We start from the raw sequence: 15,469 nt of genomic DNA, 5'->3' as shown, positions 1-15,469 counted from the left end.
TGAAATATAATAGGGCAGCTCCAATGCTATCCTATGGAAGAGATCAGTGGTTTAACAAAATGTGAGGGGGTCCACCAGCAAAGTACATGGAGGGGGGCCCCTTCTCCCTGGACTCAGACAGGGTCCCACCACCCGTGCACAGTGTTCTGTGCTGAGGGGGCCCACTGGATCTTGGGGGGCCCCATACCGTGTGGCTGCAGGGCCTTTGTTACACCTCTGGAAGAGATAGGCCTTACAGTAGTGAAAAAACGAATTTAAGAGATTTCCACTAGCAGGACATGTAAAAAATTTAATTACATATCGTACTTTTTAAATGCATTACACACTTCCCTCTGGGCTGTCCAGCCCCTACCTTAGGGGTGACTTATATGAATTAAAAAAGGAAGGTTTGGTCCTGGCAAATGGTTTATTGTGACAGGTTGAAATGGCAAATTAACTGCAGACAGGCTATGCAACAGCAGGCCTGAAAGATGTTCTACTGAAGTAGGTGGCACAATCAGTGCTGCATGCCCACTAGTAGCATTTCATTTACAGACCTTCGCCACATGTAGTGTAGGGAAATAAAGGTAAATTATATATGCCATTTGGGGGTGAGACAATATTACCATGTTTAGAGGAGAGTGCACAAGCACTGATTCCCAGTGGTAATGTGCACAGTGTCCTAATACCAGCAAAAACAAGATCAGAAAAAGTGGAGGAGGAAGGCACCCTAAGGATGACAGGTCTAACACAGGGCTACACTGACAGAGTGGAAGGAGCCAATTCGTTTTTTTTCCCCAAAAACAACTCCAACCATCCTGACAGAAGCCCCATCGGGGGGAATAGAAAGAAATCTTTAATAAACTGTGTTTCAGTGCACCCTCAACCAAAGCAAGAGAACGTGAAGCATGTCTGTTAAGTAAATCTAAATGACATCTGTTGGGAGTGAAGCAAGAAGACCAGCACTGAAGTGGCATAAGGTAATTGCCACCTGCAGAATATGAGCTTTGTGTTTGCAAAGAAAGAGAAGCAATTCTTGCTATGACAGATTGCACCAAAGCTTTTACTACTGAAAGAAAGAAATTTCCATATGAAACAACATCTTTCTATACGGAAGATGGGTGTAGGGTCCTTTTGCTGACCCGACTGTATTAGGACTGTTAACCTGACCCTCTAAGAAAAGATTTGACGAAATGAGTCACAAGATGCAGTTTGTGTTGCAAAGGCATGTACAGCAAACTAAGCGTACATACTTTTGACAAAGGCACTGTACTTGTGTTGCATATTTAACAAAGCCTATATGGATACACACCTTTACTTGAAGAACAAAAAAACAATAAACTGAGCAACATGTTATCATGATGACAAAGAAAACCAAATGAACAGACAAAGATGAGTAGTGACCAGTACATTGTCTTTATGGCATTCCTAGACCTCCTAATAGAAATCAATTCCTACACATAAATGCCATTTAAAAAAATACGTATAAAACAAACACTGGCATTTAATTATAACCTACACATGATGTCACATTAGCAAGCCTATCAAATGTATTACTCATGTTCTGACACTAAACCCTGTGGATACAAAATGTGGAACAATGTAACCATCCTCAAAATGTCAAGGTCTTAATGGGAGCTCACCAAAACAATTACAAACCATGACAAACTCATCAAAGCTAGTGGCTAATTGCAGCTGACCCAAAGCCCACTCTTTCACTCATCTTCTCATCGTACTTTTTACACAAATTAAAGATGGTCTTTTATTTAGCTTACACTTCCTATATGATGACCTTTAAAGAACTATGATAATTGTTTTACAGAGGCCCAAGGCACAGAAACTAAAGTTCATAGATGACAATTCCACAACATACCACTGCCCCATCAGTTTTGAACGAATTTAAAATGGGGAAATATGTTTCTCTGCCTCAAAGGCATTAGGACAATTTACTGTTGAAAGTTTATTACCTTTCAACAATACCTACATATTTATTCAATATACCTTTGATAACCTTAAGGGCATAAACAGACTGTTATTTAGTAAGATTTCACCGACAATGTTTTTTTTAAAAGGACTTGAATTTGGCGGCGATGATTTTCACATGTTAAGAGTAGTTTTATTCAGGAATCCAAGTGAGAGAGCTGCCTAATGCCTTCATTGGTGGACAGAAAAATCCCAAAATATATAGTAAAGTGATATGTCAGATTACAGTACCAGAGCCTGCTGTCCTAAAACAGAAGGGCGAGCAGTGCAACTACTGGCCACCCCGGATGAAACGAAAAAGAGGAAAAACACCAATTTAGGTTCTTTTCCAAAGAATCCAAATCCACAACATTCTAATAAATGCTAGGTTGTGTGGTAGAATTATCGGCTCAGGTTACTAAAAACACATATAAATATTTCTGGCATTGTACAAACATTATAATTTACACAAAAGGTACAAATTGTCTATCAAGCTATTTCCGACGAATTTTAGCGTAACAATTGTATTTTGCGTACCTGGTACATCGAGATGATAATCTTCGCTGTCGATTTCTTTCACCTTTGTCAAACTTCGCTTTAACATTGCTGGAGAGAGTCTGCGTTTTTTCAAAACTGCATCATCTCCTACCAATTACATTAATTTACATAAAATGTTAAAAACTAAGATTTGTTATCTCATAAATAAACTTGGAAATGGGTACAACACAAAAATACATTTGCAGTAAGAGTTTGGATTTCATGCTGGTAAAATCTTCCTGCGGTATTTTAATTGGTTAGCAGTAAACTTCACAGTACTTGACGTAACCACAATATGTCACCACACAATGTATCTTTCTGTTGCCCGTAGTATTTCAATAAATACTACTACACAGAAAAATAAAAATCCTGGTGACCGCGTTTACAGTCAACAAATTAAAAAATACCATTAACACAAATAAAATTAAAAAATACCATTAACACAAATCTGGTTACTTCATACGCCAATATCACTGACAAATGAGTTTCCTGCCAACAGGTATAAAATTATATATATATTAGTAGCAGACTATAACAGTTTTGTTTTTCTCCGTGGGCCCAAGTGGCATTAAATTGAAAACAAGCATAAACTTTGACTTGACATGATGTCACTTGGGACTTAGAGGTTAAAAAACCTATTTAATTGACAATTGCCCACATGTAATTGTATTTTCCTGCTTCCAAGTCACTTAGTCTCCTTAGGGCAGTAGCACAGGGGTGGTAGGTTCACGAGAGGGCCTACACATTGTGGCCTTACTTCCCTCGTCCCCCGCTCATAAAGTACCTGACATCTTGACTCCCACTTCAATACATCTGGAAAGCCCTCATACATTCTTCTTTGTAAATTCAAAAAAATATATGAAATTCTCCCCACCAACCTTAGCTGAATCCTCCCATGACCAATAAAGGTTTCACCACACTCCAAGTTGTCATGGACACTATTTCCAGTCCTGAACCCTTCACCTACAAATCATTGTCATTAGGTGTACCGGCCTAATTAGTTCAATATGGAAATAATCCAAAACGACATCACCCATAATGCATTAGACTGGCACACAAAACCCCATGATTGGAAACTGTGCCCTTATTGACATGGAGTAAGGTAATCAAAAGCGCCCAAGCTACCTGTTGTCCTGCCACATTAACCACCCAGAGGAGACCCCACTCACATCACTGCCCAATCTAAGAAATAACCCCGACACCTCCCCCTCCACGCTATGCAGTGCCGCCCCCCCCCATGCTCCCACGCCAACACAAAAGATCACCTACTCCACAGTCTCCCAATGAGAAGTCAAACTTTCCACTCTTGCACTGAGGTGGAGATGCGGTGCTGTGCTAACAGTAGTGGTGTGAGAGGTGCTCGTCTGCATTGCCTCGGCTTTGATGCCTCTGTGTCGAATCAGCACTGCTAGGGGACATGGCGGTTCGTGACTTAGGGGAGGTGGAAGATCATCACAGTCAAGGCGCGGGCTTCCAATTTAAGTCTTTCGCTCCTCTATCATCTGAGCATTGAAATAATAAAATGTGTGAGGGTTTTCACTTCTCTGACATCAAGGCATCGTCTAACTGGATTATGAAACCTGTTTTCACGCTGGAGGCTTCCAATGGAAGCTACTAACAGGGGGCAGGGTGTGTTTTTACCATACCTGGACTTTGATGTTCATCATTTTCCTGGTCTGCTTCTATTCTGTGTATGTTTGGCTTTACAGCGGCCACAGTGACCTTTGGCTTATTCATAGCATCTGTCAGTTAAAAACAGAAAAATGATGTCGACATATCAGAATTTGTTTCAAGTGTCACTGCACCAGACAATGTCTAGGACATCTTCCACTTCTGTCAGTATTAAACACAATTACTGGGTCATTTAAAACAACACTTAGCTTTATTTTGTTATAAAAGTATGCAGTAGTTGCACGACTTTGATGTTGCATATAACTCCATAGCTAGTCAAAACAGAGCACATAAATGTACGCCTTTTTGTTTGTGATCCCACCTTTCGACTGTTTTTTATAATTGTTTTTTTCAACCAATTGAGGCGCAGGCATCCAAAATATCTTTGATTTCTCTACTGTAAAAAATCTATATTAAAAAAACTACCCAGAAAGGGATCCGCTTTCTTGTTGATTACGTTTTCAGCAGAAGCAGCAGTGTTAATATGTTACAACATATTCGAAAAAACAAATTCAACTATTTTGCTTTTTTCCAGTAAATAAAAATGCAAGTGTAATCTTGATGTAATGTGTTGGCCTTTGACTTGGGTACTGCTTACTCATTCAATAACACAGTTAGGCGCCTATTACGTGCTTGGGGCTTATTCCAGTTAAGACAGAAATGAACGTTTACCAGATTACGAGTTGTGCGTGAAAACACACATTTCGGATACATTCCGCAGACACATTCGCCAGTGTAAACCTGACAGACTGCATCAGGGCGAGAAATGAGGTATAAATCGTGTATAAACAGACGTGCAAAGATTGATTTCCGTGACTACTCCTCATGCAGAAGATAAACCTTGAAGTACTATGAGAGTTTTGCCCCAGTGAAATCCAAAACATGAGAAATATCAAACAGCATTGCATATACACTACCCTGGATGAAAAGTCACAGCAGGTAAAACTAGCATACTCTAGGTAGAATCCAAAGTGCTTCTATAATGAAATTGTAAAAATAAAAGATTCACACTTTTATAGACAATTACAAGTTAAATCTACCTTTGCAGCCTCTATTGTACAGGGTGTCCTGCACACCCGGAAAAATAAGGCAATTATTTTGCATACTTCACAAAGGGACATATGTGTTCTAAAGTTAGAGAGCGAGCCTCTGCACTCGTGGCATAATCTCCGCACTCGGGGCGGAGTCTGGACAGTGGCACTCTCTGTAGTGTGTCATATACAGATTCCTCCCCGAGTGCGGGGCATCCACCATGAGCGTGGACACTCCACGTTCGTAACTTTACTACACGTAAGGCCCATTGTGAATCGGGATCTTTATTGGTACCACCTTAAGCAGTACATTTCTGCACTATGAAGATATATGTGGAAAAATGAAGTTCTTGTCATTGTTAAACAAAACTGCTCAATACAGTGTTGCCACAGGATGCTGCATAGAAAAATGCTGCTGTGAGATGGCAAGACCCTCCATTGGTCTCTGCCACATGTAGTCCTAAGTGGATAGCCCACTTGTTCCGTTCTGCACAGGATCTGGCTGGTAGAAGAACATTATATATAATGGGCCATAAATTCTGCTTTGCAAGCGGAGTTGGCGGAATTTTGGACACACTGCATTATGCTTGTAATGTGGGATTCCGACCAAATTCCTCCAACCACCATGTAGTGGAGTTTTTTGTCATATGTGGTGCGCCAATGGTATGTTGGCGAAAACGCAAGAGAATTGGCGTCCCCTAGTGTGATTTTTGGGCACTAGAAGGCACCTTGTGAGATTTTCTCACCATGAAAGACCGCGGACAGACTCGACCGTTGGCAGTGAGAAAGCTGCCACTTGAGAAGAAAATCTACTTGAGCAGCAGCAAAATCAAATTGAGCAGCAGCGTCCTCTAGCACGGCGCGTGGTGCCATCTGTGCTGGTTTATCAGCGTGGATAAAGCACCTGGCACTAAAACTCAGCCCGAGCAGCGCAACTTGCTGATTTCAACTTGTTTGTGGAACTCCAGGGTATCTCTCAGAGTTTTCATGGAACTCCGCAGAGTGAAACTTTGTGAGTTCCTCCCACCCCTAATTATGTATTGAGTGATGTTACCACATAAACGGTAGGTGCCTCTTTGCTTTAAGTATATACTTAAATATATTAAGTCAAGTGGTATTGGCCAGATAAGATTTTCTTCATATTTGTTTTTTATAGTGAGAAACGTTTGTGAACACTATACTGTTTGATAAATTGATTGATGTCACTATCAGTACCCCGTCATTGAATTTTGCATTATTGGGTCATGGGCAATTATTTGTTTGTAAGAGTTGTGATAGCCCTAAGGAGAACAGATGCTTATCTACAGAAGAAACAGAGACAGATCTATGCCACGAGTCTTCCTTCCTCTTGTTTGTTTCCCAGGACCCTTAGAAAGAAATACACCACGTTTCCTGCCTGAGCAGGCCACTACACGAAGTAAGTGACATTCTTAGTGCTACCTAGGAGGAGGACGAGGGTTACCCTTATTAGAAACTGATTTGTCCAGCCTGCTTGGGTTGATTTTAAAATGTTGTGGACTGTACAGACTTTGATGGGCAGTGGTCTTCTGCCCAACTGCCAGCCAATGGGCATATATGCTGGAGATTCTGTCCGGTGTCTTGAAAATCAACATGGAATAACACCAATGTGGAGTCTGTGACAGGTGGTCTTCACAGAATATGAAGTTAGGTGGTGTCCATTTCCTCTGGCAGGGAACAAGCTAGCTTGAAGGCCTTGCTGAACGCTCTGCTAGCCTAACCTGCCCTGCGGTAAGGTTGCCTGCATGGAGGCCAACTCATAGGCCCAACAAGTTCAGAAAGGCAGACACAGAACCTTGAAAGCTTTCTCTACAGTTTATCAGAGATCTGAATAGGAGTACCTCAAGAAACAGCCTTTGTTAGTGCAGATGAACAGACCAGATAGTGGCGGCCACACTTTCGCCCTACATCAGTGGTTTATTGTTTAGTTCTTTGTAGACTCCCCTGCACTGGGTGAGATCTAGCACCCAGTTGAATCATGAGCTAGCCGGATTGGGACAGACCAGTGTGATTAAGTGCCCACCATTAGTGCCCATACCGTTGCATACATTTCTGAGTGTGGTCTTCTCACCTTCTACAATGGGGATTGCCTTCCTGAGTAGAAACCAGTGATCCAGTGTGAGAGAACAGGGCTGATTGCATAAGCCCCCTAACTTTTTGCTCCCATTTTCCACTTTTTACTGGTGTTTTCCTGACTCTGATGGTGCCCTGGGTACTGCTAACCAGTCCCAGGGCCTGTTCTCTGTATACAATCAGTATGCAAATTAGGCTAGTTATAATTGGCTAAGTCAACCTACCTATAAGTCCCTAGTATATGGTAGGGCATGTAGGTTTAGGGACCCCAGCATAGGTAGTGCACCCATAGGTGCGTTGCTGAGGTGCCCAGTGTCATTTTAAAGGCATGCCTGCCTTGCTGGCTGCTTTTAAATTAAAGTTATATGCAAATTCGACTTTGGAATTAAAAAGTTCCAAAGTCTTAAACTACCTTATTGTTACATATAAGTCACCCCTAAGGTGTGCCCCATGTGTCCCTAGGGCTGGATGCCATGTAACTATAAGCAGGGACCTTATAAAAATCGTTTTATAAGCCCTGGTGAGGTAAAACAGCCAAATTTGTTTTTCCGTCATTGTAGTGAATGGCCTCCATAGACTAGGATGGGGAGACTTTATTTTAATTTATTTTAAAAGTCCCCTTAAGTAAAAGATACCAGAAGTTTCGTATCAAATTAATTGTTATAATAAATCCCACAACTTCCAGTTGTTGGATTTAATATAACTTGTTCAGGTAAAGAGTTTTAAACTTTACCTGAAAGGTTGCCAACTTCAGCCCTGCAGTGTTTTTGCTGCTGTGCTCTGATTGGCCAGCCTCTGGCAGCCTGGCCATGCTGCCTTGATGAGGTGTGAAGTGGCCTGGCTCCACACAATAAGATATGCCTGTGGGAGGAGATCTCCCCTCAGCAGTTGATGAAGCAGGAAGGGGGAGGGCTGCCAAACTGGTCTTCAAAGGCAGAGAAGGACATTTGGAGCAACCCAGCAACACCCCCCATCCTGCAAACCCAGACAATTAGGTGCCCCCTTGATTAGATTAGGAGAGGGCAAGAGAGGGGTGTGTTTAGGATTTTTAGCCACACCAGTGGGTGGGATCAACCAGATGTAACGTCCAAAAATCACTTTCAGCCATGATGGATTTTTGAGGAATGTTGCTCCCTGGGATTGATTTTTGCCACACTTCCCAGGAAGTGGTCATCACAGGGGGAAGGACCCTGCCCCTGATTGGCGAACCAGGACCCCCCTGTTTTTCACCCAGGAGCAAGGATAAAACTGGCAGACCTGCACCCACACCTCAGTTCCCTATCAGATCCCTACCGGGAAGAACTACAGAAGAAGAAGGACTGCCCTGCTGGACCCCTGGCCTGCACCTGGACCCTGCACTCTGAAGGAGTGCACTAGCTGCACACTTGGGCTTCGACACAAGAAGAACTTTGCCTTGCTTCAACTAGTTCAAGGAGGGACTCCCTGTTTGCTACAGGTGAAAAATTGCTAACCAGAGTCCCCTGCACCAACTCCTGAAGAAACCAACCAGCTGACCACTGTCCAGTGGCCAAAAAGGAGTTTGTGCCAGGTGCATTCTGGGAGTTGTAGTCCACCTCCCCCCCCAGGAGCATCTCAGAGCTTCTGGAACCTTGGGGTGAGCTGCGGACCCCAAAAGAACCTTAAAGGAACATCTGGAAGAAGATCCAGAAATTTGGAGAACTTTGGAGAACTTTTGGAAAAAAGCTCCATAGAGGGACCGTCCCGCCGAGGCAACGCTAGCCGGCTTGCCTCAACCGCGACCTGGCCTGACTTGCAGGTTCGTCCCGGTGAAGAAAATCTCCAAAAAAGAGACTAAAGCCCTCATTCCTACTTTGGCGGGCGGCGGTCGCCGCCCTCCAAGCGGGAACCGCCAGAAGACCGTACCGCGGTCAAAAGACCGCGGCGGTCATTCTGACTTTCCCGCTGGGCTGGCGGGCGACCAGCAAAAGGCCGCCCGCCCGCCCGCCCAGCGGGAAAGCACCAGCAACGAGGGCGGAGTTGCTGGTGTGCGACGAGTGCAGTTGCACCCTTCGCGATTTTCATTGTCTGCCAAGCAGACACTGAAAATCAATGTGGGGCCCTGTTAGGGGGCCCCTGCAGTGCCCATGCCATTGGCATGGGCACTGCAGGGGCCCCCAGGGGCCCCACAACACCCATTCCTGCCAGCCTGGTTCTGGCGGTGAAAACCGCCAGAACCAGGCTGGCCGGAAGGGGGTCGGAATCCCCATGGCGGCGCTGCTTGCAGCGCCGCCATGGAGGATTCACAGGGGCAGCGGGAAACCGGCGGGAAACCGCCGGCTTCCCTTTTCTGACCGCGGCTTTACCGCCGCGGTCAGAATAGCCCCAGAAGCACCTCCAGCCTGTTGGCGGTGCTTCCTCCGTCCCCTACCCTGGCGGTCTTGGACCGCCAGGGTAGGAATGAACCCCTAAGTCCAAACGTAGGAAGTTGACCGGGACCTCCCAGCCAGCGTATCCGAGGAGGGCTCCAAGGACGTCGGATCAAGATCCAGGTTTGCCCCGGTCGAAGGATTTTCACCTCGAAAAAACGACTGAGTCCGAAGGTAAAAATCTCCACCTAGGGCTCCCGTGACGCGTATCCGAAGAAGAGTTCCAGGAGGTCGGATTGGACTGGCAGGTTCATCCCGCTGAAAAAAATCTTCAGAAAAACGACTATGTCCTAAGGTAAACTTTTGACCGAGGCCTCTCGCGGGCTGCAGTAGAGCCGGGCTCCATCGCGGTCGGCCTTAAACTTGCCCTGGTCGAGGTGCGACCAGATGACCAGATTGGCGCTTTTTGTTTCTAGGTGCTAGAAAACAATAATTCTTTAAAAATTCATATCCCTGGTTCCCCTTATCCGATTTTATTTGTTTTTGTGTCATTTTAAAGATAAAAATATAATCTATTTTAATAAATTGGTTTTCGATTTTTAAACTGTTTCCTGTGTTTTCTTTAATTACTGTTTATTTGTGATATTTGTACGCTTTACCCTCTGTCTCCTAAGTTAAGCCTTTTCGCTTGTTGCCAAGCTACCAAGGGTTGAGCTGGGTTTAATTTACTGAGGCCTAACCGGACCTAAGTGGAGCTTAGTGGCCTATTGCTAAGTGTAGGTACCTACCTGCCCTTACCAATAACCCACTTTCCAACATCCAGAAAATCCAAAGTTGAGAAATAGCCGTAGTGTTCGGGACCAATGGCACCTAATCTCAAACCAGGGTATAACCTTATCTATCTGGATATAATAACTCACTTTTCAAAACATGTTTCTCTTACTCAGGTCATGTTTGTATCTCAAAAGCACGCCTCAGTTCTATCAGGAGAAGCTCAAGCTTTAAACGTCACAACATTAAAATGGATTGCTTAAATCTGACTACATATTTAGGTGTTTCTGACCTACACTTAAGAGACGTTGTTGTTTTTTAAATGACATTTACCAAACCTGAGATGAGTGAGATAACATTTTATTTTAACTGCTGCGATGTGTGCAGCAAAAGCTATCACATTTTCAGTGCAGCACGCAAACGGCAAAAAAGAGAAACAGGTGCTGTGGTGATTTATCCTGCACCACAGCTTTCAGTATTGGCTGCTCTTTACTGACACCACTCACTTACTTTTAAAGCGTTATAACAAACCTTGGAAAATCGAAATGCCGGCTAGTGTCCTGACAGAGTCAGAAGAAGTCTACAACAGAAGAACCTACAAACCATTTCGACAAAGCAACTGGTGTTGGAGTCTGATTGTTAGACCTCATCCAACAACAGAGGTAAAAAAAACATTCTACCTGGTTGCCGCTGTGATACTTTGTTAATTTGTCTCGCAAACACAACCAACTATTGAGTAATTTTGTTACAAATGAGAAAACGTTCATAACTTCAAAATGCAGAGAGGTATTGATGTGAATTTGGCACAAATAAATAGCCTTCTAAAAACATTTTTTCACTTTTCAGTACCTTCATAACAAACATTTTAATCCATTTCTCACATTTTGGAATATTACATATCTAGAAAAATACTCATGAGTCACACAGCAAGAGTAATTTATCTATTTCCTGGTCTGTCCAAAACAGTTGTGCTTCAAATGAACTGTCTGTTGGGCACGTGGTAAGACATGGAGAGTATAGGGTTAAACATAACATACACTCACACTCTTGAAACTCACCCTTGTTTTAGTAGGCAACATAAGAGAATACCTAAATGAGGTGCAATAACTTGCATTTTAAGGTTAAACTATCCTGTCTTTTTCTGCACCCATCTCTGACGCTTTTTAAAAAATGACTGTAGTGACATAAGCAAATTGGGAGTTAACCGACACACCCTACACCACTGCATGATTTCCAGGAAAAATAAATGGAATGATGCAAGGGCAGAATTTCCACGCAAAGGAGGAGCATTTTACAAAGGGAAATAGTTTACAAAGCAAAGCCGTGGCAAATTTAGTGTGAGTGCCTAGGAAGGATAGCTCAGTGCCTAATTTGAGCTACTGTTGCTGGTGGGAGCCACCCACACTTATTTTGGGAGACCAGCACTTATTTTTCTACTTAAATATTTAAATATTTAGGTGAGTAAGGTGGATGAAGCACACAGAATCAGAAAGGACAGAAAAACGGTGACAAAGCCAGAACGCAGAAACCTGCAAGAATGAGGTGAAGTTGAAGGGGTGTCTAGAAGTGTATTAAAGAGGCCTGAGATAGACTCAAAAATACACGTTAGTACTCAGTGTGCGGCATTTAATCGCACCAGTTGTTTACACAAATTAGGGCATGGATATGCTTCTACAAAGTGTTCAATATTTCAATTTATTGTGGGGTAGAGAGTAGGTGACAGAAGAGTTTCCAGCCAGAAATAAAAAAAATATATCACATTCGTTTGAGAAAAAGACAGGAATCTTGTAGGGTGGGTGATTACACTCACTGTATAACTTGCGCTCACCCTTGGGTAGCTTGACACCGAGCAGTCTGGCTCATCACAGGGTGTTAGAAATGGGGCAGTTAGTTTGCACTTTGCTCAAGCAGGGACCCTCACTATAGTCAGGGCAATGGAGATACACACTTAAAACAACCCCTGCTCACCCCCTTGGTAGCTTGGCAGAAGCAAACAGGCTTATCTCAAATACAATCTGTAAAGTATTTGGACCAACACACAGAGTATAGTGAAAACACTTTATAATGGACACCACAACAGTTTAGAAAAATAGGCAATGATCATCTAAATCAAACAATATCAAAACAACAAAAATCCAACGTTTCTAAGTTCAGAATTTTTAAAATAATAGATTCTTACTCCATAGAAAACTATGGAAACATTGTTGTTGTTGCACAAAGTACCTGGTTTGCATCGCAAAATGAAGCCACACAGGCGAGCATGCATCAAAAAAGCCAGCGGTGTAATTTTCTCACCAGCAAGTGAGGCAGTGCATCGTTTTCTGGACGAGGCACCTCGGGTCCACGCTGGTTTACATTGATTTTTGATGCCCAGCGATGATGCGTGAAAAATCCGGCCACACATTAATGGAAAACCACGCTGTGTGGGGATTACGTCTTTTTTCAGCAGCCACAAGCAGGTGTTGCGTCGCTTCTCCAGCCACGATGCAGGTGATGCGTCAATTTCCCAGCCGTGATGCAGATAGTACGTTGATTTCAGCCGCGAGGCGGTTGGCACATCGTTTTTACAGACGGGTTTCAGGTGATGCGTCAACGTTTTCCCCACACAGCCTCCTGTGCATGGATTTCAGTCCTTGTTCTACCAGCTTCACCTTTCAGGGGCCCAGGGACTGGATAGAGCACCACTTGGCACGTCAGGAGTCTCAGCAGAGAGTCCAGGTGCTGGCAGATGAAGTCTTTGATGGCCCTGAGACTTCAAAACAGGAGGCAAGCTCAGTCCAAGCCCTTTGAGATTCTTCACAAGCAGCATTGCCCCACAAATTCCAGTCTTTGTCCTCTTTCAGGCAGAAGCAGCACTGAAGGTGAACCCAGCAAAGCACAATCACAGGCAAAGGGGCAGTACTCATCCTCCAGGTCTTCAGCTCTTCTCCTTGGCAGAGGTTCCTCTTGGTTCCAGAAGTAATCTAAAAATATGGGGTTTTGGGTCTACTACTTATACCCCTTTCTGCCTTTGAAGTAGGAAAACGTCAAAGGAAAGTATCTGTTGTTCACAAGTAACTGCCTTGCCCAGGCCTGGCTCCAGACACACACCACAGGTTTGGAGACTGCATTGTGTGAGGGCAGGAACAGCCCATTCAGGAGTAAGTGACCACTCTTCCCTCCACTTAAGCTCAGATGGCCCATCAGGATATACAGGCTACACCCCATCTCCCTTTGTGTAACTGCCTAGAGGGGATTCACGAACAGCCAAACTGTCAGTCTGACTCAGACAGGGAATATACAAGCAGGCAGAGTATTTTCAACTGACAATTGAAAAAAACAACTTTACCAAAACATGTATTTTTAAATTGTGAGTTTAGGGACACCAAACTCCACATTTCTATTGGCTCTCAAAGGGAAACTGCACTTAAAAGATATTTAAAGACAGCCCCAACATTAGCCTATGAGACAGATATGCCTTGCAACAGTGAAAACTGAATTTGGCAGTATTTCACTGTTAGGACATGTAAAACACATAACTACATGTCCCACCTTTAACATACACTGCACCCTACTAATGAAGCTACCTGTGGCCTACTTCAGGGGTGTCTTACATGCATCAAAAGGGAAGGGGTGAGCCTGACAAGTGGGTACACTTGCCAGGTCAAACTGGCAGGTTAAAACTGCACACACAGACACTGCAATGGCAGGTCCGAGCCATGTTTACAGGGCTACTCATGTTGATGGCACAACCAGTGCTGCAGGCCCACTAGTAGCAGTTGATTTACAGGCAAGGGCACCTCGAGTGCACTTTACTGGGGCCTTACTAGTAAATCAAATGTGCCAATCATGGAAAAGCCAATTACACATACATTTTACACAGGGAGCACTTGCACTTTAGCACTGGTCAGCAGTGGTAAAGTGCCCAGAGTACCAAAAACAGCAAAAACAGAGTCCAGCACATAGTCAAAACATGGGAAGCAGAGGCAAGAAAGACAGAGGAGACCAAGGATGCCAGGTCCAACACAGGGGCATTGTGTAAAGCAGTGGCATAGCACTACCACACAACATATACACTGAGTGTCACAAAAGAGACTTCACATGAGCTGTTTGTAAATAACACTTGTATTCTACACACACATTAGTTAACACGACATGAACATCATGTAAATCTTGCATAAATCACAATTAGAAATATTACTAGCAGTACTAAGCCCAACTGTATTAAAATGACATTAGTAGTATGTACACATGAGAAAAATAATACTATCCCTACCAGCACCCTTGTACGGTGCCAAAACATTGTCAGCGAGAGACCCACCCTAACGATTACCCAAGTTCAATATATCAAGATTATAGGGTGCGCTCCGGTTCACAACAATAGCAGTAATGTGTACATAGAGAGAATTGTAGTACTTTTAGGGGTAATCCTTTGACAAAGGAATTACTTGTAAGACAAACACAGCCTTGGGGGCAATCACTCCAACTCACTCCCTCCACACACATTCGCTCCCAGCATGCTAATGTGGTGCATTAATCCTGGAGGCAAGTGGTCCCTGGGCCCAAACCTTCCTCCACTCTCCAACCAGTTCCTACTACCCACCCTCCCTGAGCTGGAGATGAAAGCACCCTTTCACTGGATAGTAGGCCACTCGCAGCCTGACTTACACTTATTCAAGATCCTGGGGCAAAGGTGGGAGGGGAGAGAAAAGAGATAGCAGCTGATCAGGCAAAAGGCAACAAACCGAGACCCGACCACCACTCAGGGAGTTTAGTCAGGGGTCTCTCCCCTGTGCCTTCCAGCATAGGCCCCGGTCTGCCGAGCACGGGGGAGAGTCACTTTTGGAAACACATTGCTCAATTGGTGCCCAGCCAAGCCAGTTAATCCAATACACGGATTGTTACCAGTTCAGCACCTCCCTGGTAGGGGGCATGATGTCTACGGTGCAATGACTGGAATCACACTGGGCAGTCCCAGATGCACATGATGAGTTACCAAATCTGCACCTCCTTGGAAGGACGCACACCATCTGGTGCATGGTGACTTAACTCACCACACACAATACTCATGCAGTCAGATGTCACATGAGAAATGCGGCACTCTCGACAAAGGTCGGCCAC

At 44.0% G+C, this 15,469-nt stretch overlaps 1 protein-coding gene across 6 annotated transcripts in view; it reads right to left on the bottom strand.

Annotated features, from left to right (window-relative positions):
• Window positions 1-15,469, bottom strand: part of LOC138259028 (transmembrane protein 40-like) — a 181,386-nt gene that overhangs the window by 90,697 nt on the left and 75,220 nt on the right. For all 6 annotated transcript variants that reach the window (XM_069206431.1, XM_069206429.1, XM_069206433.1 and 3 more), the window contains exons 4-5: window positions 4,125-4,220; window positions 2,479-2,586 (exon numbers count right to left, since the gene is read on the bottom strand). In XM_069206431.1, coding sequence (XP_069062532.1) covers window positions 2,479-2,586; window positions 4,125-4,220 — 204 coding nt within the window. The remainder of the gene's footprint in view (window positions 1-2,478; window positions 2,587-4,124; window positions 4,221-15,469) is intronic.

The sequence above is a fragment of the Pleurodeles waltl genome, chromosome 9 (assembly GCF_031143425.1).
Source record: "Pleurodeles waltl isolate 20211129_DDA chromosome 9, aPleWal1.hap1.20221129, whole genome shotgun sequence".
Lineage (NCBI taxonomy): Eukaryota > Metazoa > Chordata > Amphibia > Caudata > Salamandridae > Pleurodeles > Pleurodeles waltl.
Note: the sequence above shows the minus strand (reverse complement) of the source record. Positions and strands in the feature narration are given on the sequence as shown.